The 27,437-nt window shown below is 38.4% G+C and overlaps 1 protein-coding gene across 2 annotated transcripts in view; it reads right to left on the bottom strand.

Moving 5' to 3' along the window:
• The window catches only part of PIK3C2G (phosphatidylinositol-4-phosphate 3-kinase catalytic subunit type 2 gamma), a 445,304-nt gene that overhangs the window by 269,530 nt on the left and 148,337 nt on the right, over positions 1-27,437 (bottom strand). For both annotated transcript variants that reach the window (XM_062194891.1, XM_062194892.1), the window contains exons 15-16: positions 20,869-20,983; positions 2,644-2,774 (exon numbers count right to left, since the gene is read on the bottom strand). In XM_062194891.1, the coding sequence (XP_062050875.1) occupies positions 2,644-2,774; positions 20,869-20,983 (246 nt within the window). The remainder of the gene's footprint in view (positions 1-2,643; positions 2,775-20,868; positions 20,984-27,437) is intronic.

Genomic DNA, 27,437 nt, shown 5'->3' with positions numbered 1-27,437 from the left:
TCTTCATGCTGGAAGTGGAAGTATTAATTTCTTTCAAAGCGAATGTTTGTATTTCTTTCATTCTGGAGTTTCCCTATTTGAAAGCACTCTTTGGTTGATATCAAAATTTTTGATTTTTATAAATATCACAAGGTACATTTTAATTGAATGTCATTGAGTCTGAACTTCCTGAATCTGATTACATTTGATCAATTTGAAAAGTGGAATAATTAAAACACCAATTACATGGTAAAATGTGGTATTTGGAAGCTGAGACTAATTTGAGACCAACACAAGTTTTATAACACTGAGGGCTCTTCTTCCTCTCCTTGTACCATTCCGAATGAAACTGCACTGTACTGAGCATTAATGATTGTGCAGGAGTAGGTGAAACAGAGAGAAAAGCTTATTATTTTACATATGTGTTTACTTAAATGGAAAGTGAAGATTAAAACAAGTAGACTTTACTAGGGTTAATTTAAAAACACAAATCTCTAATATTCAAAGGCAATTACTGTGATTATTTGTGGTTTTTTGAAAATATTTAAAATTTCAAAGCACTACATCTTTTTAATATTTAAAAATCTCTCATTACAAATACATTAGTGTGTTACCTGTGAAACATCTGTTCCATGTAAGGATTTTTATTTTTTAGCAAGAAGTAGAAAAGGATGCCTCACTTAGTCAGGGTGACAGTCATCCAGGATGACAATGGGCAGTGTATGGGGACTGTGAGACTTCTCAGCTTAGTTCTGCAGGTTCATTTTCATACCAGATTGTATACAAGGACGCTGTAGTTTTTAAACATTTTATAGATACTATTTTTTTAAAAAACTTTTTATCTTTATTTATTAGAAAGGAAATCAGAGGAACAGACGGACAGACGGATAAACAGAGAAAAATGCTCTATCCACGGGTTTGTTCCTCAAATGCTAGTGCCAGTTAGGGCTGGGCAAGTCTAGCTGAAGCCAGGAGCCACTCTGACTCAGTCTGGATCTCTTACATAAGCACAGGTACCTAAATACACCTGCTGCCTCTTAGGGTGTGAGTTAGCAGGAAGCTAGAAATGGGAATGGAGCTGGAATTCAAACCCAAGCACTCTGATATGAAATGCACATAACCCAAGTGGCATCTTCAGCAGTAGGCCAAAGGTCCATAGCCACCCACAGTATTTATCAGTCACATATCAGCGCACAGCATTGGGAATACAATGATAATCAAGTGGATTAGGCTTCTTGCACTACTAATTCTTAACAATTAATGAGGGAGATTACAAATAAATACACAAGTGAATAGGATGGCAGTAGCATGTGTTCAGTGTGACAGTACACAAGTAAATATGACAGCATGGTGACAGAAAAACTGGTGGCCAAATAAGACCTCTTTAAGGAGCTGACATTTCATTGAAAATCTAAAGAATGCAATGAGTTAGTCATAGAAACACTCAATTTCAGGCAGAGAAAATGTCAGATAAAAAGCCTTTAAGATGAGAGAGGGTCTAACATAGTTGAACTTATTGAAGGCTGATGTTGCTGGCTTGACAAGAATGAGGGAAAGCAGAAAGTCAGTTCAAATTAGACAACAGGGCAGGGACAAGATTACTGAAAGCAAATCTCTTGATCACACTCAACGCCCCAGTATGATTCTCAACAGAGGCCTTATTGACCAGCTCAAAACCTTGGATTCTCTGTTGACTTAACCTTGATTCCTTTGTTTGTCAACTGAATTAATCCCTGATTCCATTTTATCACTAATTCATGTCCCCTCAAGTTCTAAAATACATATGCCAATTCTTGCCACTTTTTAAAATATCCATTTTATCACCTTAATTCTAGGCAGTATGACCTCTTGCCTTAGGTATTAACCACCTTACAGTACCACTTGTTTCTATTGTTACCTCCTCTCCAATCCATTCTTGAACTTGTTGCCACATGCATCACTCAGAGATTCTTCAGATCACCTAACTCTCCTGAACAGAACCTCCAAATATCTCACATTTTTTGCTAAGATGCCTTATTGTGTTTTATATCTTAACATAGTATGTGTGTATTAATATATAAAATATGTAATTATATAATATATAAAACTACTTTCTCAGTGTTAGCACATTATTAATGAACACAGCTGTGACTTACACATTGTCAAGTAGCAAGCACAAATGTCACCTCATTTCTCCTGGAATTGTAGTTTTATTTACAGAATTGCTGCTTGACAAAATCTAACTACTGCTTAGTCACTACTTAAGCACTATTAACATATGATTTTATTGCTGTTCTTTTCTTAGTTCGCCATGACAATTAAATTTTACTTTTTCTGTTAATTAGAACAACTTCCCACCCACCTGAGGGTGACTGAGCAATGGCTGTCACTGTTCTGTGCTGGTATCTATCTCGTCACATTCTGCTTTGTTGTTTTGAATAGAATCATTTACACCATTTTTACTTAAAGTTTAAAATCATCACAGGAAAAATCATCTTTCAAAGCATAACAATAACTTGGTCACCTCCTAGACATTAATTCGCCACTCAGCAGGCATGGCTTTATGGAATTAAAGGAGCTTTGTGGGAAGGAAACTTCACTCTCCAATGACAGGAGTGCTTCAAGTATGATTGATTACATCACGGACAGCAGGCCAAAGGCATTCCCAAGATCCCAGACACTTACAGTACAGGAGACTGTCTCTGTGAGAGTCTGCCTATATGTTTCAAACATTCTTTCGGTGGTTTTTCAGGAGCAGTTCTGTTCTCTTCAGAATCGGGTTTCATGTACTCCCATCCAGTAGGTGGAAAATCGATCTGAAATAAAGAAATGATTTGTCCTATATTGATGGTAACTCTGCATTTTCCACTTACTGGTCTGTTTTATAGAGGTATAGAGAGTAAAGAACAACTGTTTTCTATGCTATTACTTTAAAATAAGTTTTAAATGAATCATTACAATTTGAACTTAGTGTTTAAAAATGCATATTTGGCCAATAATTTTGACAAATTTTATAGATTGGCAGCTACGATTACTGTATGAGAGAGAAATGGGAGTAGTAACAATATATAAACTTTGCATAAAGCTAAATATATTTTGCTTAATGCTATGAATATATCCTTTGTACATTTCAGTGTTAAAATATCTATTATGAAATTGATGAAAGTTGAGAGTAGCAATTATTTTTCCATGTCATCATTTGGAAAATACAAAGAGTTACTTTATGTCAGGCTCTATAATGTGAAGTAAGTCTTGCAACCATTTGTAGACATGAGAGTGAACTCTTTTCTGGAATAGAACCTCTTTTGAAAATATGTTACATAATCAAATGGGATTTTTTTTTTGCTTAACACTGTAGTTTAGCTTTAGAGACAGCTAGAATTCATGCTTCCTTTATAACTGTCTCAATGTGCTTTTAATTAAACCAAGACTCAACGTTAATCTGATGCTAGTAAATAAAACAACAGTTTAAAAAAGAGAGTTACAAACTACGTACATGACCTGGATATTTTAGTGTTCTGTGTATTTTCTTAGGGTTATCACACATGGCTTATCTTTTATTTTAAAACTAGAAAAGTTTACATAATTTAGTTTTCTCTGATAAATGATGTTATGTTTGTCTCAAAGAGACTTGGGTAACATTATAGACTATGTGAGTTACAGTTTGAAATGTAGTTAAAATATTTGAAAACATTTTTGAAATTTCATGCTATAATCTCTAAAATTTGTTGCAATTTTTATTTTTATATAATTTTGTTTTATCAATAGCTACTCCAACATGATAAAATAGATATGCTAAGCCAAAACAATATTGCAGCAAATTTTTCCTCTTGACAACAATTAATCTGAAAAGACTAACTCAGTGCCTTACATGGAGGTACATTCAGTACTAGTAGTTCACATGTTATTCTTTATGTGTCCTACTGCTTTTAAAGTACTTGGAACAAAAATAATAGAAAAAGCATCTAATAGATTAGTCAAATTTTATGTTGGAACTAAGGAAATCACAGAAGATGAAGAAAACTAAAGATGATGGATTAGAATTGCAAAGTACTCATATGCACAAACCTGTTGTAAGTTTTGAATTATTTCACTTGGGAAATTATTTTTATATTCAATATATGAGTGAGTCCCTTTATCAAAATACATTTTTTCCTGAGTTATAAAGCTAAATGGTTGCTGATGAGTAAATCACCAATAGACAATATTGGCGTTTCTCCCAGTTGCCTTTCATCATAATTTTTACAAGAGAGAAGTTTCCCAAAGTCTAGACTCATGGACTTGCTCTAGAGTAGTTTTGAGTATCATGGAAGTTAAAAATACAAGTGGTGTCCATTACCTCCAGGAAACCTGAAGTGCAAGTGAAGTGAATATGTATACATAACAAAAAATACATGGGAACAATTCATGCAGAGCTCCCCAAAGACACACTTGAAACCAGTAAGCATGGCAAACACACGACTCTGCTCCTCCTCCTACAGTGTGGCTGACAACCTCTAAGCATCTAAACCACATGTTCCCTAAGACCTCCTTGTCACACTTCTACCTCAAGCCTTGAGTATTCAAGAACAACAACAACATGATGGGGTCTTTCCTCTAATGTGCCACAAAATATTCAGACCAGATCATCTCCCCTTCCAAATCACACCTCATTACACACTGACTTGTGTTGCATTCATCTATCTTGTTCTAATTCTTCTTACCCGTCTCCCCTTTAAATTTGGCCACCATAGCTCCTTCAGGAATTGGGACTGCTGTGGGAGCAGTTGTAAACATCCCTGCTGCCCACTCCCATAGTAATGCCCATTGGGTGTTTCTTGGGCTGGATGGGATCCTCATGATTCTGTTACCCTGTTCCAAGAACATAGGTTTTACTACAATTCAGAGGAAGGAAGGTTACTGACCACTCTGTGGCAGTGGTGGTCAGTTTCAAGGAAATAGTCATTAAAGAGGAGTGCACATGGTGGTTTTGCAATGAGGGTAATAGATTTGTTACACTGCAACTCGAACTGTGCGTTCTAAGAACCCCATATCAATAATAAGACTGAGATGCCCCTTGAAACTGTAGAATACTGGTCATCAGGAACTGCGGATTTAATGCACAGTGGTATAGGGTGCTTTGCTTTATTTTTGTTTTTAAATTACGATAAATATGCATAGAGAGAAGTGTTTAAAAAAACACATGCATATTTTGAGGAAAATTCTAAATCACTGTCAAGGCCTGAAACATAACACTGCTGGCTTCTCAAAGCCCTCCAAGTGTGCTCCTTTCAGATCAAACCATTCCCCCTACTCCCAGATAGTTCCCGATCTGTATTTCCTAGGTTGTACTCTCTGAATATATGTCCCTAAGCAGGATATACATGGCTTCACATTGCATGTTTCTTTTGTGTCTTCTTTTCAGCATATATTTATGTAATTATTTTCACATTGTAGTATTACTGTGGATGGATATATTAGAATTAATACAACTATTTTCCTGTTAAGAAATATTTTGGTGGTTTCCACGTTAGCCTTTGGTTTTGCTATTGCGGGTGCTGGTGCTGTGAACATTTTTGTGCAAGTGTCAGGATGATGAATCTCTAAGTTTCTCTAAGATACATATTTAGCAGGGTATTTATAGTTCTTAGGGTATGGAGGAGGACATTTTAAGAGAAAATGTGTATTATGAAGAAATCATGCATAGATTTTGCACCAAAATAATTTTTTAATTTCATTATTTCATGAGCTTTCTGAAATTCCCTTCACCTTCAATCTATAATAACACATTGTTTTCCCAAGGGATTTTTATCAAGCATATTATTTTAAAGGTTCTTTGTCATGTCGTCAGTGATATGCTAAAAGTTTCTTAAGAAAGGAAAACTATTTAACTATAGTATTGGATTTTACTATAAAATGAATTTTAAAGTAACATCTATAAAGAAAAAATGGAAGCCCATTCTTTTCTAGTCATTGTATTGAAATTCAGTGTGGCTGAGGTAAATTCTATTCCATATGTATCAGTGAATGATTGTGGCTTGTGGGCAACTATTAATGTGATTACATTTCTCCAAAATGTTTTTAGCAGTATTACAAAAAGAGCTACTTAAAAAAATTATGTAGAAATATTACAAAAATACACAGTAAAATAAATATTTAAATCAGGCATAAAGATATAAAATGAAAAATAAAGTTTCTGGCAATTCATCTTCCTGATGTTCTGCTTTAAATATCCTCCTCATTAAGTGTCTCTTGCTTCTTTTATTTATTTTTTGACAGGCAGAGTTAGAGAGTGTGAGAGAGTGTGAGTGTAAAAGTGAGAGAGAGAGAGAGTGAGAGAGAGAGAGAGAGAGAGAGAAACATCTTCCTTTTTCCATTGATTCACCCCCTAAGTGGCTGCTACTGCCGGCAAGTTGCACTGATCTGAAGCCAGGAGCCAGGTGCTTCCTTCTGGTCTCCCATGCTGGTGCAGGGCCTAAGGACCTGGGCCATTTTCCACTGCCTTCCCATGCCACAGCAGAGAGCTGGACTGGAAGAGGAGCAACCGGGACCAGAACCCGGGGTCCCGGCGCTGCAGGCGGAGGATTAGCCCAATGAGCTGCGGTGCCAGCCCCTCTTGCTTCTTAAAAAATATAACTTCTATATATACATGAATGGGTCATGACTACACACAGTATTTTTTTTTGCTTTAACATTATGCATAATTCTATCTTTTTAATGTTGAATAATGTTGAATTGACTAGGTATATTTACTTAATCAGGAAGACTGATGGATATTTAGGTAATGTTCAGGATTTGTTATTACCAATAACATCAATAAATACATTGGAACATAAAAAAATAAGATTGTTCTCTCTACCTAATAACACAAACAATGGGGGATATGCATATAAAAAGTGCTGGATAAGGTAAAATACTCTGAATGAGCAGGAAAGATCTTTGGTTTAAGGAGAGGGCCCACTGAGAGGAGGAAGAACAGCATTCTGCTACTGAGGTTCAGATATATAGACCGAAGAGCTAAATATAAAAATGTCTGTGGTTGGGTTCTTGTAGTGATCAGAAATATGCATGAATATCAATCATTGAACATGTGTTATATTCCAGGTTCTGTGATAGTTGCTGGAAATAAAATATTCTCAATCCCATTAGACATTTCTCACTGGGAAAGGAATATAATGTGGTAGGGCAGGTGTTTGGTACAGTCTGCATCCTGTACCAGAACGCTGAGCTGAGGCCCTGGTAATCCAGTCTGATCTGCCTTCCTGCTACTGTGCATTCTGGGAGGCAGCAGATAATGATTCAAGGACTTGGTTTCCCAAATTTGCCACCCAAATGGGAGTTCTGATTGACTTCTGCATTCCTGGGTTTGGCCTGGCATAGCCTTAGTTGTTGCAAGCATTTAGGGCATGAACCCACATGTAGAAAATCTGCCTTTCTCTTTGTCTCTCAAATAAGTAAATAAAAATTGAAAAAAAATGCAACATGGTAAATGTATTGATAAAAATGTATTGGGTATTATATGAACATAGTAAAAGGGCACTTAATTCTGTGGTGAAAGACAGGAAGGGTATAAGAGATGCATAGTGGAGAGTCCATGGAGTATAAAGATGAGTAATGGTGACATACATAGAGGAGGGGTGGGTAGGGTATAGTGAAGAGAAGTATAGGGCCGGCGCCATGGCTCACTTGGTTAATCCTCCGCCTGCAGCGCAAACATCCCATATGGGCGTCGGTTCTAGTCTTGGCTGCTCCTCTTCCAGTCCAGTTCTCTGCTGTGGCCCTGGAGGCAGTGGAGGATGGCCCAAGTGGTTGGGCCCTGCACCCGCGTGGGAGACCAGGAGAAGCACCTGGCTCCTGGCTTCGAATTGGCCCAGTGCCGGCCATAGCGGCCATTTAGGGAGTGAACCAACGGAAGGAAGACCTTTGTCTCTCTGTCTCTCTCACTGTCTATAACTCTTCCTGCCAAATAAATTTAAAAAAGAGAAGTACAGAAGTCTATTGCAGATATGAGGCAATAATCATAAATGCACATAAAGAAAAGCAGGGAAGCATATGTCAAAAACTACAACATTTTCAAACTTACTGAAGGTTGAAGCATTACACGTATTGGCAAGAGAAGTAATGGGCAAGCAGCCATCAAATAGATTTTGGCTTAATCTTCTAGGTAGTACTGAGTTATTGACAAGTGAAAGTAGGACAGTGACGGGTTGAGATTAATGTTTTACAAAGATTATACTTGTGAATATGCAGATTGTGCATTAGGCAATGACCATATAAAGCCAAGAAAAGCAGCTGAACATTTGTAATACAGGAGGGAGTGGTTGAACAAGAAAGGATGAGGTGAAGTACTGAGAGAATAGACTTAAAATATGGGTGATAAATTGGCAGGATACAAAAAGGACTGAATATGGATGACAGAGAGAAAAATGAGGCAAAGGGAGACTGTCAGGGATAAGTGGGGATAAACAGACATAAAGAATTCAGGGCACAAAAGTGATTTTGGTGAAGAAAATGGGCTCAGTTTGGGCCCTGTTGCATTTGAAGCTGCCAATGGAATATCTGAGTGGGAGTTTCCACATATTTGCCTGAAGCCTGCAGTAACAAGGAATGGAAACTAGAGATGCAGACTCAGAAGTGAACCTCCATAGGCATTACGAAGAAAATCTTACAAATAGTTGAGACCAAGTAATTCCACTGCTGATTACTTGCACAAGAGACATGAAAACACACGTCCCAACAAACTTATGCACAAAAGCTTTAGCAATGATGTCTTTAACAGGCAAAAGGTGGAAACAAAGGGTACAGCAATTGATGAACAGGTTCATGAAATGCACTGTATCTACAGATTCGCATTTTTCAACCATCAAAAGGAATGACTACAGATTCATGCTATCACATGAATTAACTTTGGAAACCTGATGCTAAGTGAAAGAAGCCATCACAAAAGATCATCTTGTATGGTTCCAGTAACATAAAATGTGAATACTCAGGTTCACAGAGACAAAGATTAGTGGCTGCTTAGAGTTAGAGAGGACCGCGGAATAGGAGGAGAAAGCTAACCAGTGTGGGATTTGTTTTCTGATGTGATGAAAATGTTCTAAATTCGACAGTGGTGATAGCTGTACAAATCTGGGAAAATTTTATAAAACTATCGATTTACATTCTTTTTATTTTTTAAATATTTATTTATTTGAAAGGCAGAACTTCAGAAAGGGAGAGAGAGAGAGAAGAGAGAGGAGAGAGGGGAGAGAGGAAGGGAAAGAGGGAGGGAGAGAGAGATTTTCCATCTTCTAGTTCACTTCCCAAATGGCCACAACAGCGGGGACTGGACCAGGCCAAAGCCAAAAGCCCAGAGCTACATCCAAGTCTCCTACATGGGTGGCAGTGGCTCAGGAAGCTGAGCCATCTTCGGCTGCTTTCCCAGGCACTCCAGAAAGGAACTGGAGTGGAAATGGAACAGGCAGGCCTCAAACCAGCATTCATGAGATGATAGAAAAGTAGGCAGAGATGTAATCTTATGTGCCAAACCCTGACTCACATGCTTTAAATGAGAGAATTGTATAGTATATGAATTATATCTCAACAAAACTGTTTTGCAAAAAGAGCAAAAATGAACGAGAGCAGCCATGGTAACATGTGTCCTGAGAACAGCGATGAGCAGTTGGCCTTACCCAGGGAGACTGCCCATGGTAAGGACAGAAGAAAGTCTGAGAAGAGACAGAGGAGAGCTGTATTGAGAACGGTTCAGGGAACCCATCAGGGCAGTAACACCTAAGCCAGAGAAGGAGACTCCAGTACGGGGGAAGAGACAGTACTAAAGAGCAGAGAGGACCAGCACAAGGACAGTAAACCCGCACTAGATTGGGCACCTATGAAATGGGGCATCACCTAACAGGGCTAACTAAGTAAGGTGAGGACAAGAAGGTGACAGTGAATTTAGACACAACTGAGGAGATGATTAAAGAGGGAAAAATGGAACTGAACCAGGACAACATTAACTTACATGTGACAACTACTCCACTCTCAGCTCTTGAACAGTGACAGGGCCTTCCTCCTGTATCATCTTCAGGGACAGGCAGGCGGTTTGGGGAGACTCAGGATGAGGGATGAAATACTGCGCATCTCTGAAGGAAGACCTACTTCACTCCACTCACAGCTCCTGGTCAGCACGTTGCAGCGACTGGCAACTTAACTGACTGGAAGGATTCACACTGTGACCCATTGTTCCTAGTCATGCTAGGGGTACCTACAGCAAGGCGGTGGGCATCCCTTTAATAAAGGCAACTGGAAGAGTCTAGACCTGACAGGAGACAGACAGGCAGAGTTATTACACTTCCATTGTACAGAGGTGGTTATGGAAGGTTATGTGTATTGTTCAAATAATATTTTCTTGTAAAGGACCAAGACGAGAATTTGGATTTCTTCATTCTCAGCTTGACTTCTTTCCAAGACCCATACTGACTCAACAAAACACTGGCTGCAGAACTTGCTTCTATTTCCCCCATCACCTCACCATCATTACATCAAAAGATTCTGATCTAAATTTAGGTATGTAATTACACTGGCTCTGGTTATCAAAGGTTTTGATTTTACCACCTTAAAAATTCTTATTTTGTGTATTTCATCAGCAATTAAAAAGCACACAGATAGGTTCTTTGTATATCATTTTAAATGATTGTGTAAAAATCAGATGAGTTAATTGCTCCACTGGTGAAATATTTGTATGTCCTGCCCCCTCTCTGAAAGACTCTGTTATGGGTCCAGGTTTCCCCTTGAAATCGGTGCAGCTGTTGAATGCTTGAAACTTTCCTTCAAATTTCACCGAATCTGTGCCAGACTTGTAGTTCAGAAGACAGTGCCAAAATCAATTTTTAAATGAGCCTCTTCCCTCTCGTGAGAAAAACCAAGGTGTCTCCCATCTGATAGCCTAATATACCTCTCCTACCTACACTACTACACTACTTCCCTCTGCTCCAAGGTCCCTAAAATCAAGAATCTAAATTCCCAAAGCTCTAGCAGTGGCCAGACTCGAAGACCTCACTCGGCTGAGGTGGCCTGGATTTGACATGCAATAGTTCTCGATAAAACTCATATCTATACTTGGACATGCCCCTGGCTCCTATAAAATTTAATGAATCCCAAACTGAATCCATCCAATTTCTCAGTTGAAGACCATCTATTTTCTGAATACTTTTTGGAAACTAAAAATGTTTCTATTGACTCAGGAACCCATTTCTATTTTCTTTTTTTTCTACAACTGATTGTATTTTTATTTTTTATTTTTTAACTTTTATTTAATGAATATAAATTTCCAATGTACAGCTTATGGATTACAATGGCTTCCCCCTCCCAAAACTTCCCTCCCACCCGCAACCCTCCCCGCTCCCTGTCCCCTTCCATTCACATCAAGATTCATTTTCAATTCTCTTTATATACAGAAGATCAATTTAGTATATATTAAGTAAAGATTTCAACAGTTTGCACTCACATAGAAACACAAAGTGAAATATACTGTTTGAGTACTAGTTATAGCATTAAATCAAAATGTACAGCACACTAAGGACAGAGATTCTACATGAGGCGCAGGTGCACTCCAGTTGTTGACCCAACAAATTGACACTCTAGTTTATGGTACCAGTAACCACCCTAGGCTCTCGTCATGAGTTGCCAAGGCTATGGAAGCCTTCCATTTTATGGAAGCCTTCTACTTTCTTATTTAAAGTTCTACTCATTTCTGTCTAAAAAAGTTGCTGAAATATAAATTTTTGCTGCTAAGTCTTGGTCCTTAGATAGTTAACTTAGATCACCTAGGTGTTTCTCAAATAGTGTCCATATATCCACTTTCCTTGCTTTCTAGGGTATTTTCTGGAACATTACCATAACTGCATTCTATGACTCATAGTCCAGACAATCATGTCCAAGTCTGGCACACAATCTAGCACCTTAAAGATCTTTCCACCATTGCTACTTTGTTCTTTATTCTTAGCCAACTTGTCAGATTCTAAAAATGCCAGCCCCTTTTAGAATCTTCATTTTACCATTGTGCATTCTTACATAGCTGGATCGTCTTTTCCTCTAACTAGATGATAAAACTGGACTCTCGCCACTAAAGGCATTCAAATGTCATTTCTCCTAGGACTCAGTTCTCAGATTTTATGCATTTCTTTGCTTTCATTTAGAATAATCTTGGCTATTCTATTAGTGTCCCTGCAAGCAATACAGCTTTTGCCAGATAGAATGACAGTGAGTTGTGAAAATGTGTCTCTCTCACTAGACTGCGCACTTTTTTAATTCCCTGGCTTGGCATTATATGTGCAGTGAATTTTGTAAAGGTGTTTATCACAATATTTGGTTCAGAGTAGTCGTATATGTTATATGAATGAGTATTCAATGCGATTAAGCTGGACCACCAGAACTTTGCTTTCTTTGTCATTAGTATGGTAGGCTTGTGGAATTTATTGTGTATTTCTTCCCTCTTTTTTTTAAAAAACTTTTATTTAATGAATATAAATTTCCAAAGTACAGTTTATGAATTACAATGGCTTTCCCCCCAAAAAAATTCCCTCCCACCCGCAACCCTCCCCTTTCCTGTTCCCTCTCCCCTTCCATTCACATCAAGTTTCATTTTCAATTCCCTTTATACACAGAAGATCAATTTAGTATATATTAAGTAAAGATTTCAACAGTTTGCCTCCCCATAGTAACACAAAGTGAAAAACACTGTTGGAGTACTAGTTATAGCATTAAATCACAATGTACAGCACATTAAGGACAGAGATCCTACATGATATTTTTAAAAAATTGATTTTCTATGCAATTTCCAATTTAAAACCAAGTTTTTTTTTTATTTTCAATTATCTTTATATACAGAAGATCAATTCAGTATATACTAAGTAAGGATTTCATCAGTTTGAACCCACACAGAAACACAAAGTGTAAAATACTGTTTCAGTACTAGTTATAGCATTACTTCACATTGGACAACACATTAAGGACAGATCCCACATGAGACGAAAGTACACAGTGACTCCTGTTGTTGATTTAACAATTTGACACTCCTGTTCATGGCGTCAGTAATCTCCCTAGGCTCTAGTCATGAATTGCCAAGGCCATGGATGCCTTTAGGGTTCGCCAACTTCGATCTTATTCTGACAGGGTCATAGTCAAAATGGAAGTTCTCTCCTCTCTTCAGAGAAAGGTACCTCCTTCTTTGATGGCCCCGTTCTTTCCACTGGGATCTCACTCACTGAGATCTTTCATTTAGGTCTTTTTTTTTTCCCAGAGTGTCTTGCTTTCCATGCCTAAAATACTCTCATGGGCTCTTGAGCCAGATCCGAATGCCTTAAGGGCTGATTCTGAGGCCAGAGTGCTATTTAGGAAATCTGCTATTTTATGGGTCTGCTGAGTCTCCCGCTTCCCATGTTGGATCGTTCTCTCCCTTTTTGATTCTATCAGTTAGTATTAGCAGACACTAGTTTTGTTTGTGTGATCCCTTTGACTCTTAGACCTATCAGTGTGATCAATTGTGAACTGAAGATGATCACTTGGGCCAGTGAGATGGCATTGGTACATGCCACCTTGATGGGATTGTATTGGAATCCCCTAGCACATTTCTAACTCCACCATTTGGGGCAAGTCCGATTGAGCATGACCCGAATTGTACATCTCCTCCCTCTCTTTTTCCCACTCTGATATTTAACAGGGATCACTTTTCAGTTAAAAGTTAAACACCTAAGAATAATTGTGTGTTAATTACAGAGTTCAACCACTAGTACTGGAACAAAAAAAAATACTAAAATGGATAAAGTATTACATTGTACATCAACAGTCAGGACAAGAGCTAATCAAGTTACTATTTCTCATAGTGTCCATTTCACTTCCACAGGTTTCCCCTTTGGTGCTTAGTTGTCACTGATCAGGGAAAACATATGATATTTGTCCCTTTGGGACTGGCTGAATTCACTCAGCATGATGTTTTCCAGATTCCTACATCTTGTTGCAAATGACCAGGTTTCATTGTTTTTGACTGCTGTATAGTATTCTATAGAATACATGTCCCATAACTTCTTTATCCAATCTACTGTTGATGGGCATTTGGGTTGGTTCCTGGTCTTAGCTATTGTGAATTGAGCTGCAATAAACATTAATGTGCAGATGGCTTTTTTGTTTGCCAGTTTAATTTCCTTTGGGTAAATTCCAAGGAGTGGGATGGCTGGGTTGAATGGTAGGGTTCTATTCCAGTTTCTGAGGAATCTCCAGACTGATTTCCATTGTGGCTTAACCAGTTTGCATTCCCACCAACAGTGGGTTAGTGTCCCTTTTCCCCCACATCCTCTCCAGCATCTATTGTTGGTATATTTCTGAATGTGAGCCACTCCCACCGGGGTGAGGTGAAACCTCATTGTGGTTTTGATTTGCATTTCCCTGATGGCTAGTGATCCTGAACATTTTTTCATGTCTGTTGGCCATTTGGATTTCCTCTTTTGAAAAATGTCTATTGAGGTCCTTGGCCCATCTCTTCAGTGGGTTGTTTTGTTGTTGTGGAGTTTCTTGATTTTTTTAAAGATTCTGGTTATCAACCCTTTATCTATTGCATAGTTTGCAAATATTTTTTCTCATTCTGTAGGTTGCCTATTCACTTTCCTGACTGTTTCTTTTGAAGTACATAAACTTCTCAGTTTGATGCAATCCCAATAGTTAATTTTGGCTTTGACTGCCTGTGCTCCTGAGGTCTTTTCCAGGAAGTCTTTGCCAGTACCTATATCTTGCAGGGTTTCTCCAATGCTCTCTAATAATTTGATGGTTTCAGGTCGTAGATTTAAGTCTTTAATCCATGTTGAGTGGATTTTTGCGTAAGGTGAAAGGAAGGGGTCTTGCTTCATGCTTATGCACATGGAAATCCAATTTTCCCAGCACCGTTTATTGAATAGACTGTCCTAGCTCCAGAGATTGGTTTTGGATCTTTGATCAAATATAAGTTGGCTGTAGATGTTTGGATTGATTTCTGGTATTTCTGTTCTGTTCCATTGGTGTATCCATCTGTTTCTGTACCAGTACCATGCTGTTTTGATAACTACTGCCCTGTAGCATGTCCTGAAATCTGGTATTGTGATGCCTCCGTTTTTGTTGTACAAGATTGCTTTAGCTACTCGAGGTCTCCTGTGTCTCCATATGAATTTCAGCATCATCTTTTCAGATCTGAGAAGAATTTCTTCAGTATCTTAATTGGTATTGCATTGAATGTATAAATTGCTTTTGGGAGAATGGACATTTTGATGATGTTGATTCTTCCAACCCATGAGCATGGAAGATTTCTCCATTTTTTTGTATCCTCTTCTATTTCTTTCTTTAAGGTTTTGAAATTTTCATTGTAGAGATCTTTAACATCCTTGGTTAAGTTTATTCCAAGGTATTTGATTGTTTTTGTAGCTATCGTGAATGGGATTGATCTTAGAAGTTCTTTCTCAACCATGGCATTGCCTGTGTATACAAAGGCTGTTGATTTTTGTGCATTGATTTTATATCCTGCTACTTTGCCAAACTTTTCTATGAGTTCCAATAGTCTCTTAGTAGAGTACTTTGGATCCCCTAAATAAAGAATCATGTCGTATGCAAAGAGGGATAGTTTGAGTTCTTCCTTCCCAATTTGTATCCCCTTAATTTCTTTTTCTTGCCTAATAGCTCTGGCTAAGACTTCCAGAACTATATTGAATAGCAGTGGTAAGAGTGGGCATCCCTGTCTGGTACCAGATCTCAGTGGAAATGCTTCCAACTTTTCCCCATTCAATAGGATGTTGGCCTTGGTTTTTCATAAATTGCTTTGATTGTATTGAGAAATGTTCCTTCTATACCCAGTTTGCTTAGAGTTTTCATCATGAAAGGGTGTTGTATTTTATCAAATGCTTTCTCTGCGTCTATTGAGAGAATCATATGGTTTTTCTTCTGCAATCTGTTAATGTGGTGTATCACGTTGATTGTTTTGCCAACACTGAACCATCCCTGCATACCAGGGATAAATCCCACTTGGTCTGGGTGGATGATCTTTCTGATGTGTTGTTGCATTCTATTGACCAGAATTTTACTGAGGATTTTTGCATCTACATTCATCAGGGATATTGGTCTGTAATTCTCTTTCAATGCTGCATCTTTTTTTGGCTTAGGAATTAAGGTGATGCTGGCTTCACAGAAAGAATTTGGTTGGCGTCCCTCTTTTTTGATTGTTCTGAATAGTTTGAGGAGAATTGGAGTTAGTTCTTCTTTAAATGTCTGGTTGAATTCAGCAGTGAATCCATCTGATCCTGGGCTTTTCTTTGTTGGGAGGGCCTTTATTACTGTTTCAATTTCTGTGTCAGTTATGGGTCTGTTTAGGTTTTCTATGTCTTCCTGGCTCAATTTAGGTAGGTTGTATGTGTCCAAGAATCTGTCCATTTCTGATAGATTTCCCTGTTTGCTGGCATACAAGTCCTTGTAGTAATTTCTGATGATTCTTTTTATTCCTGTGGTGTCTGTTGTTACGTTTCATTTTTCATCTCTGATTGTATTGATTTGGGTCTTTTCTTTTTTTAGTTAGTTGGCCAATGGGGTGTCAATTTTGTTTATTTTTTCAAAAAACCAGCTCCTCGTTTGGCTGATTTTTTTGGAATCAATCCTGTTGATTTGTTCTCTGATTTGAATTATGTCTCTTCTACTAGATTTTGGTCTGATTTGCTGAAGATTTTCTACATCCTTGAGATGACTTGAAAGCTCATCTATTTGGTGCCTTTCCAATGTCTTGGTGTAGTCACCTATTGATATAAACTTTCCTCTTAACACTGCTTTTGCTGTATCCCATAGGTTTTGGTATGTTGTGCTGTTATCCTCATTTACTTCCAGAATATTTTTGATTTCTCTTTTAATTTCTTCTATGACCCATTGTTCATTCAGGAGCATGTTGTTCAGTCTCCATGTGTATTAGCAACTAGGAATTCCCTAGTTGCTAATTTCCAACTTCATTCCTTTATGGTCTGAGAAGCTGCATGGTATGATTCTAATTCTTTTGAATTTGCTGAGACTTGCTTTATGGCCTAGTATGTGGTCAGTCCTTGAGAAGGTTCCATGTACTGCTGAGAAAAATGTAAATGTTTTATGTGTAGGATGAAAAGTCCCCCAATACTATTGCATTGGGGTCTAAGTCTCCCTTTAAGTCCCTTAACAAGTCTTTTAAATAAACCGGTGCCCTGTAATTAGGTGCGTATACATTGATAATCATTATAGCTTCCTGTTGAATGGATCCCTTAATCATTATATAGTGCCCCTCTTTGTCTCTCCTAACAGTTTTTGTGGTAAAGTTTATGTTGTCCGATATTAAGATGGCTACGACTGCTCTTTTTTCATTTCTGTTGGCATGGTATATCTTTTTCCAGCCTTTCACTTTCAGTCTGTATGCATCATTGTTGGAAAGATGAGTTTCTTGTAAGCAGCAAAAAGATGGGTTTTGTTCCTTAACCCAATCAACCAATCGGTGTCTTTTAACTGGACGGTTCAGGCCATTAACCTTCAATGTGACTGTTGATAAGTAGTAACTTGCCCTGCCATTTGCCAAAGATATTTTCTAATATATGCTTTGAGATTCCTGTGATCTTTTGCTGTGAGGTTTCCTTCCTTTACCTTCTTTCATATTGGTGACCGTGTTTCTGTGTTTCTGTATGTAACACATCTTTAAGCATCTTTTGCAGGGCTGGACGAGTGGCGACAAATTCTTTCTGTTTCTGTTTGCTTTGAAAGGTCTTTATTTCACCTTCATTCACAAATGAGAGCTTTGCAGGATATAATATTCTGGGCTGGCAGTTTTTCTTTCTTAGTACCTGGGCTATATCTCGCCATTCTCTCCTAGCTTGTAGGGTTTCTGAAGAGAAGTCAGCTGTGAGTCTAATTGGAGATCCTCTGAGAGTAATCTGGCGTTTCTCTCTTGCACATTTTAGGATCTTTTCTTTATGTTTCACTGTGGTGAATTTAATTACAACGTGTCATGGTGAGGATCTCTTTTGATCATGTTTATTAGGGGTTCTATGAGCTTCATGCACTAGGATGTCTCTGTCCTCCAAACCTGGGAAATTTTCTGCTAGTATCTCACTAAAAAGGCCTTCTAATCCTTTCTCCCTCTCCATGCCTTCAGGAACTCCTAGAACCCGAATGTTGGGTTTTTTTAATAGTATCCTATAGATTCCTGACAATATTTTTTAGATTTCTGATTTCCTCTTTTCTTGGTTTGCCTGTTTCCTTTCCTGTTCTCTGTCTTCTAAGTCTGATATTCTCTCTTCTGCTTCACCCATTCTGTTTTTAAGGTTCTCTAATGTGTTTGTCATTTGATCTATTGAATTCTTCATTTCATTAAGATTTCTTGTCACTATCACAGTTTCATATTCTACTAGTTGCTTCATTTTGATTCCTCCTTAATATTTCATTTTCATGCGAGAGATTTTCTATCTTGTCCACTAAGGATTTCTGTAGTTCAAGAATTTGTTTTTGAGAACTTCTTAATGTTCTTATCAATTTTTTGAGATCCGCTTCTTGCATTTCTTTGATCTCTTCATCTTCATAATCTTGAATTGGGGTCTCTCTTTCATTTTGGGGCGTCATAGTGTCTTCCTTGCTCTTGTTACCTCGGTTTCTGCATTTGTTTGGCATATTGGAGATATTCTTTGGTTCCTTCGCTGTGATGCTTTTTCTTGTAATACTATGACTCTAGATTAAGTGGACTGTCTGCTTTTGATGGATCCTTAGAGGCTGTAATGGGTGTGGCCAGAGAGCTCTGTTTGGTTCTTCAGGGTTAAGGGTGTGCCAAAGGTGACTCACCCAGATTGTTCTCTCACTCGTGCTTTTTTTTTTTTTTTTTTTTGACTCAGTTGGGAAGTAATTCCACACAGCTGAGTGGAATTGAGGGTAGTTGATGTATGAAATCTGGCCTCTGTGAAATGTATGAAATCTACCCCTGGGACTACACAAAGAGTTGATGCAGCCCTCAGTGTGGTCTCAAATTCTCCGCAGTCTCTCACCGGGTTGCCGAGGTTACCAAGTTTGTGTACTTGGTGAGTTCTCTCGCCCCTCCTCAGATTTTCACAGTCTCAGTTCATTAGCTCCACACACTTTAACTAGATCCTAACATCCTGTTATTTCTCCCCACCAGAGTCAGGTTTTTCTGCTTGGTTAATGGCTGGCGCTGCTTTGCATACATAAAATGGCGCCTGCTCTTTGCCTTGCTCTGCTTTGTAAGGTGAGAGGAGAGAGAGGCTAGTGTCCGTGCCAGTTCTCCTTATTTATTCATTTTTTTTTCTCTCCTCCAGTCAGCCTGATGAACTTTCCCCAGTGGGGCCTTAGGCCTCTTCTGCCTTTCCCCGCCAATGTCTCAGGCTACTGAGGTTTTGTCTCACCTGCCCTTCCAGCGCTGGCATTCAGTCTCTGCAGCTCGACTTCTGTGGCTGGGCTCCCGTGGCTCCGCTCCCGTGGCTCGGCTTCCACGTGGTGGGTGACCTTGCTCTCCCCGTAGGTCCTCTGTGTCACATCCACTAGATCCAGAAGAGTTCCCTCTGCAGTTTTTTCCTGAGGCTACAGTAACTCCACTTTTATTAAACTATCTTTTCCCGGACTATTGGTGTGCGCCCTCACTGTTCCACCATCTTGTCTCTGCCATCTCTTCCCTCTTTTATAATAGAGATGATTCTTTCTGTCCTGTTATAATGGGGCCTCACATGTTGAGTGTCCACAGTGTTATACCAGGATGTGATCTGAATATTCTCTGTTCTTCATCATCATGTTTTCAGATTAGAACTGGATCATTGGGTTGCTTTTTGATAGGGTGTTTGGTGCTATTTGATAAGTGAAGCCATATTTTCACTATTATTAATTTTTTACTTCCATTTTTACATCCTTCTATTCATCTTTCTAAATCCCATACCCTTCCATACTCCTCTGCCACAACCTGTAAGCTCAAATGTCTGGAAACTCTACTAAGTTCCTCCAGAGCAAAGATCCTCAATTGAGGAACATGTTATTCCAAGAGGATGTTTGACAGTATCCAAAGATGGTTTTTGTTGTCAGAGCTTGGAGGTGTTTTTGATATTCAGTGGGTAGAAGCCAGGGATGTATTACCAAACATCCTACAATGCACAGTTCAGACCCCACACAAAGAATTATATGGTCCAAAATGTCAGTAGTGCTGAAGCTGAGAAATTCTATCATACAGTGTCCTGCCAAGGGCCAAGGTAGGAATTCCCAGTTTTTCCAGTAGAGATGGAAGTTCTTATTCCCCACATTTCCATGTATGAAAATGTCTGTGATTCATATTTAACCAATAAGATCAACTACCATTATGAACACATAAGAAGTTGACAGCATCAGGGACCAAAGCCTGGAGCCATTTATTGCCTTTCATTCATGATTGTGAGTCAAAGAGAATAGAAGGGATTTTAGTAAATAACAACAGTATAATAGATAGATTTTGCTTGCAGTTTCTTTCCCACTACTCACAGAATTGCTACTTAGTTAGAAATTGTACAAGAGAAGGGATTTTAAAAAACCTGACCAAATGCAGAAGCATGTGTGGGTAGGGAATCAAGTCAATAATGTGTACCCATAACTGGTTTTTGACATAGGAGATAAAAATGAATGCCACATAATGAGTATATTAATGGTAACACTCCATCACTCTCTTTCATAATCTTATTTGATGGAGAATGGTTTTAAATTGCTGTTATATAAGCTTGGAGGAAAGTGCTTTGAGAGTACTGACTGTAAAATAAAAGCAGGAAAGGTTTCACAAATCTCAGGAGGATAGAAGAAGGGGAGCTTATTAAAATGTGTGATCCTGGAGGAAATTGTTTCTGTAACTGACAACAAGCTATTTATCAGCCCTCACTTGCCATGTGTGCTTTAATCTCATAGCCTGACACTCACCTGCAGGGTCAGTGGGGATGGCTGACTCGTGTCCCACACTCCCGGAGCTATCATTTCCACAGGAGGCTCACTATGCAATGTCAGGCTGAATAGCATAGACCCACGAATGGATTTTCTGCAAAAGACAACAGACAGAGACAGGAGTCACTTCATGCAGGAAGCTATTATTATCTAAAACTGTTTCCTTTTGGAAAATGTAAACAGAATCAGCTATTTTGGTGACTCCATTCAGTAGCTGAAGAGAAGCCCAGGCACTGATTAATAGCTCATTTCTAATACACCACACGCATGGCTATTTTCAAAGATGTCAATATTTATTTTCCACATAAGAAAATTATCTCCACAATAGTATCTAACAGGTAGCATTTATTCTTAATCACCATTGATGGTGATTTCAAGGTGGGACTAAGGATCTTAGATTTATATTCCTGGAGTCATGATTATTGTAAATTGATAAGCAAGTTAACTCTTCAGAACATTCTTCAATTCACAAATTGACTAAATCGCCTGGGCATTCACATAGGTATCCTAAATTGATGGAGAGAATATATACAAATTAACACAGCATATGATCTGCTGAGTCAAAACAGATTTCATAGAAGAAAATTTTTAGGCATAAAGAGAAAGATTACTCATATTTGGGATGCTTCAAAAATCAGTTGTAAATTATAAAAGTAAATGAGTGTGCATTGAGGACAGACTTTAAATGGAAGGATTCATAAATCCCTTTAACAGCATCAATAACATACAAATCCACCAACCCTTATATAACACATGGCTTTGAATTAATATTAGAATATTGGCGAAATGTCATGATGATCACTGAAAAGAATCTTTGGCTTTACTATACCAAACTGCATGTGTAGAGATGAAAAGACAATAAATTAAAGTTTATGAAGACCTGTAAAACAATGCGAATTTTTACAAAGAACATATAATTCTATCCTGTCATTTAAGGGATTTATGCAAAACATGAGGGAAATAATCCAACAAATAAATTTTTTCTTTAAACCTTTATTAGCTTCCTGAGAACTACCTTTATTATTTTATCTATCCAAATATATTGTCAGAAAGTATAGGCTTAAGGGAGTATAATTTCCAAACATTATTGGGCAGATCTTTTTGTATGAGTCAAGAATCTTCTTCTAGGAGGATACATTTTGCATTTAAAAAAACTGATTTGTTTCTGGAAAGCCAAGACACTGTCACCAAAAAAAAAAAAATATCCTAAATGAAAGATCTCTACGAGTGAGATCCCAGCGGAAAGAACAGGCCATCAGGGAAGAAGGTACCTTTCTCTGAAGGGAGGAGAGAACTTCCACTTTGACTACGACCTTGTCTAAATAAGATCGGTGTTTGCGAACTCAAAAGGCTTCCATGGCCTTGGTAACTCATGACAAGAGCCTAAGTGATTACTGACGCCATAAACAAGAGTGTCAATTGTTAAATCAACAACAGGAGTCACTGTGTACTTACTTCCCATGTAGGATCTCTGTCCTTAATGTGTAGTACTATGTGAATTAACGGTATAACTAGTACTCAAAAAGTACTTTATGTTTCTGTGTGGGTGCAAACTGTTGAAATCTTTACTTAGTATATACTAAACTGATCTTCTGTATTTAAAGATAATTGAAAATGAATCTTAATGAAGAATGTAATGGGAGAGGGAGTGGGAGATGGGATGGTTGTGGGTAGGAGGGAGGTTATGGGGTGGGGGGAAGCCACTGTAATCCAAAAGCTGTACTTTGGAAATTTATTAAATAAAAGCTTTTTAAAAATTTATTTGTTTCATTCCTCCCTCACACGAAGAATTTTTTTTTTTTTTTTTTTTTTTTTGCCTAACCATACCAGGGAATCAGTGTCGGTAAAATAAAGGTTAGTCTAACAGGGATAAAGATGAGAAAAATTCTTAAAATAATCATTAAATGATATAGTTGATAATATAATTTCCCCATTGGCTTTCAGAGTATTCAATCCACCCAGAATGGCCTGAAACACCCATTTGCATGTGCAAGCTTTGGATGAGTATGTGCAGGAGGAAAGAGGGTGAAAGTGTACATTTAACAGGAAATCTGGAATATTCAGGTCATAATGACCCCACAACATTCACAGAAAATACACCTGTTCAAGGTGAAGTGTCTACAGCTATAAGGAATAAGCAGAATTTGGCAAAAGCAAAGTCCACTGTGTCCTGAGATTTGAGGTGGTTGAAAGAGGGACAGAGAAAGAGGAAGCAGAGTGAACATGACCATCCTATGTTTCCAGTTTGCCCCTCTTCATCAGATGTGGGGCCACGTGGTCGACAGGCAGAAGGAGGTCCTGAGTTTCACTCGCTGTACAGCGCCCACTTCCTCCCTACTTTTTTTTTGCGCCAGTATAGATGCGATGGGATCTAGAAATAAAGACACCAGAGAGGTAGAGCTTCCATCAAGTGGTCACATGGCAGGGACAGAGGGTTTCTGTGAAAAGAGCATCTCTTTGGACTGTTCCAGAAGGGTCAATGCAGAAATGTCAGCAAGTCCCAGAGTCTATGGTAGATGTGAGAGCCTCAATTACACAACAAGTGCCAGTAAGCCCTGGTCATGATAGCAGAGTCCAGTTACAAGCTCCACTGGCTCCACTGGCTGTGTTTCATTTCAAAAATCTGAGTGATTCAAGCTATTTTTTATGAGGATGAGGGGACTCAAGAATATAAAGCTCAGTATCTGGGCTTTATCTGTGGATGGGATCTGGAGCAACAGTCATCATGGCCTTACCCAAGGCACGTAGGGCAGAATGAATTAGAAGACTTGATGTAGGTGTGTGTGTGATGGGAGGTATCAGGAAACAAGGCATACAGAGAATGCACTTCTACTAGCTCTCAACTGAAGCTGATATTAGGAATACTCAATGGGGAAATAAAATAAATACTAGACACTATTCTGAGGGCTGTGTTTTTTATATTAGCTAATTAAACTTTTTGATAATGACTGTACTTGCACTTTGTCTCAAAAGTGTTTATTTGAAAGGTGGAGTGAGACATATCCAGAGACATCTTCCATGCTGATTCACTACCCAAATTCCCACAAAAGCTGGAGCTGGACAATGCTGAAGCTAGGAGCTAGGAACTTGATCCCTCAATCATCTCCCATGTGGGTGGCAGAGACTTTGGGCTATCAACTGCTACCTCCCAGGTGCATTAGTAGGACACTGGATTGGAAGTGCAGAGTAACCTAGACTTGAACTAGGCATCGTGATACAGATGTAGGCATCCCAAGCACCTGTTTAAATGGCTGTGCCACAACTTCTGCTCCGAACATGTTACAAGAATAATAACACAAATACATTCATAGACTTCTGTAAATAATGAATGAGAATATGATTAGCAGGATCAAGATACGAAAAAATGGTGGCCATTTGGTACAGCCATTAACAAGCCACTTGGCAAGCCAGCATCCAATACAGGAGTGCTAGGATTTGAGTCCTCACACTTTGGATCCAGTTTCCTGCTGATTAGCAGTCATGAAGGCAGCTGATGATGATTCAAGTTCTTGGGTCCCTACCACCCATGTGAGAAATCTGGGTCAAGTTCTGGACTCCTGGCTTTGTCCTGGTCCAGCTCCAGTTTTTGCATTTTTAAAGGCAAATTAGTAGACAGAAGATACCTGTTATTCTACCATTCAAATATAAATATGCATATGAAGTACTTCATATATAATGTGAAATGAATATTGCTATTATCAAACAGATGAAAATGGAAACTTCTGACATTAGGTATATGGGAAACACCAGGTAAGTTTTATTACAATGGTGAAAAGATTTACAAAGTTGGATAATAAAAGTCATGAAGGCAGAATATACAGAAAATAGTTTCATATAGTGGAAAGAACATCATAATTTCTTTGTGTCAGAATATCTGGAACCTGTCTTCCTTAACTAGCCTTAAATAACTTAACTTCTTTGAGTTTCCAAGGAAAAAAAATCAATCATTTTACTCAAAGTTTTCAAGTAGCTTTTAGGTTCTGCTGGTGGTCATAGACCAGAAGAGTGATGGGGAAGTGACAATTATCCTGGCATCGATCTTCCCATTAGATTGAAAATCAAATTTCCATCAAATTCTTCCCACGTGATACATATATAAACTGTTCACTCTTATACTTTGAGATTTTTGAATAAGATGTCATTATACTACCATGTATAACATTTTAAAATATTTTGGATTAAGAGTGACTTGATCAGCCCTTTTCCTGACTGTTGATGTACGACTTAATACTTTATCCCTTTTAGTATTTTTTTTGTTCTACTTAATACTATTGGTTGAACTCTGTAATTAAAACACAATTATTCTTAGGTGTTTAAATTTAGCTGAAAAGTGATCTCTGTTAAATATAAGAGTGGGAAAAAGAAAGGGAGGAGATGTACAATTTGGACATGCTCAAGCTGACTTGCCCCAAATGGTAGAGTTAGAAATGTGCCAGGGAATTCTAACTCAATCCCATCAAGATGACATGTACCAATGCCATAGCACTAGTCAAAGTGATCAATTTCAGGTCACAATTGAGCATACTGATAGGTCTAAGAGTCAAAGGGATCACACAAACAAAACTAGTGTCTGCTAATACTAACTGATAGAATCAAAAAGGGAGAGAAGGATCCAACATGGGAAGCGGGATACACAGCAGACTCATAGAATGGCAGATGTCCTAAACAACACTCTGGCCTCAGGATTAGCCCTTAAGGCATTCGGATCTGGCTGAAGAGCCCATGAGAGTATTTTAGGCATGGAAAGCCAAGACACTCTGGGAAAAACAAAAACAAAAAAAAAACAAAAAAAAAAAAAACCAAAAAAACAAAACCACAACTAAATGAAAGATCTCTGTGAGATCCCAGTAGAAAGAATGGGCCATCAAAGAAGGAGGTACATTTCTCTGAAGGGAGGAGTGAACCTCTACTTTTACTATGACCTTGTCTAAATAAGATCAGAGTCGGCGAACTCAAGAGGCTTCCATAGCCTTGGCAACTCATGACAAGAGCCTAAGGGAGATTACTGACGTCATAAACAAGAATGTCAATTTGTTAAGTCACCAACAGGAGTCACTGTGCACTTACTCCTCATGTAGGGTCTCTGTCCTTAATGTGTTGTTCAATGTGAATTAATGCTATAACTAGTACTCAAACAGTACTTTATACTTAGTGTTTCTGTGTGGGTGCAAATTGTTGAAATATTTACTTAGTATATACTAAATTGATCTTCTGTATATAAAGATAATTGAAAATGAATCTTGAAGTGAATGGAATGGGAGATGGAGCGGGAGTAGGGAGGGTTGTGGGTGGGAGGGAAGTTATTGGGGGGGGGCAGCCACTGTAATCCATAAGCTGTACTTTGGAAATTTATATTTGCTAAGTTAAAAAATATTTTGTATTATCCCTAGGATGTTTTCTATTTAAATATTGTACAAATTCATGGACTACAAAAACCATCAGAAATACAGATGGGCTAGTCTATTCTCTCTGGGTCCTTGTTTCCTCAAGCAATAAAAAAAAGTGTTTGAATAAAATAATGATCAAATTTAGCTATAGGATTCTATGCATCCACTGCTGGTATTCTGGAGCCAGAGATGAGGAAGGACTCTTAAACTGAGCAGCCAATAGAAACGGAGGATATGATGTTAAAGACCCTTTGGGGTAACTCTAATAGACCTAACATTTTTGGAGTCCAAGAACAAGACCAGGCAAGACTGAGGCAGAAGCCCCTTAAAGGGTACTGTGTTTTTCTAGTGTGTTCATCAAGAACCTAAGAGAGGCATGTGTTAATAAGACACGTGGGGGAGAAGTCAGACCTATATTCTGGTCCTTCTATTTCTAAGTAGCTGGTAATCTATATCAAGCCTTTTGACTTCCCATTAGAGTTTTTCATCTGTAATTGATATATTTAGAATAAGTGAACTCTGAGGGTCAGTCTTGGTCAGGAAGGAAGGGCATAAGGAATTCTGAATTTGTTTGATTTGATAATGAAGATAAATGTAATAGAATACACTACAGGGGCCGGCATTATAGTGTAGCTGGTTAAGCCTATGCCTGTGATGCCACCATCCCATAGGGGCACCAGTTTGAGACTCAGCTGATCCACTTCTGATTCAGTTTCTTGCTAATGTGTCTGGGAAAGCAGTGGAAAATGGCCCAAGTGCTTGGGTCTCTGCACCCATTTGGAAGACACAGAAAAAGCTCCACTCTCCTAATGTCAGCCTGGCCCAGCTGTGGCCATTGGTGGCCATTTGGCGAGTGAATCAATGGATAGAAGATTCCTCTCTCTGCCTCTCCCTCCCTGTAACTCTGCCTTTCAAATATTTATTTATTTATTTATTCAGAAAAAGAACACACCACAGTGGGGGCTACTCAGCAACTTTATAAGGAATCAAAATGTTTTACTTTAAGCCTATTTTGAAATTGTGTAAAACATTCTAATTTTTTCAGGTTGTCACTTATCCTAGCAGCTTTAAAAATACTGATGTTCAGGTCAGACCATAAACCAATTAAATTAGAATTTTTAGGAAGTACCTGTTTTATACTCTCCTCCCTTCCCAAATTTA

Source organism: Lepus europaeus, chromosome 6 (assembly GCF_033115175.1).
Source record: "Lepus europaeus isolate LE1 chromosome 6, mLepTim1.pri, whole genome shotgun sequence".
Lineage (NCBI taxonomy): Eukaryota > Metazoa > Chordata > Mammalia > Lagomorpha > Leporidae > Lepus > Lepus europaeus.
This window is presented reverse-complemented; position numbering and strand designations above follow the sequence as displayed.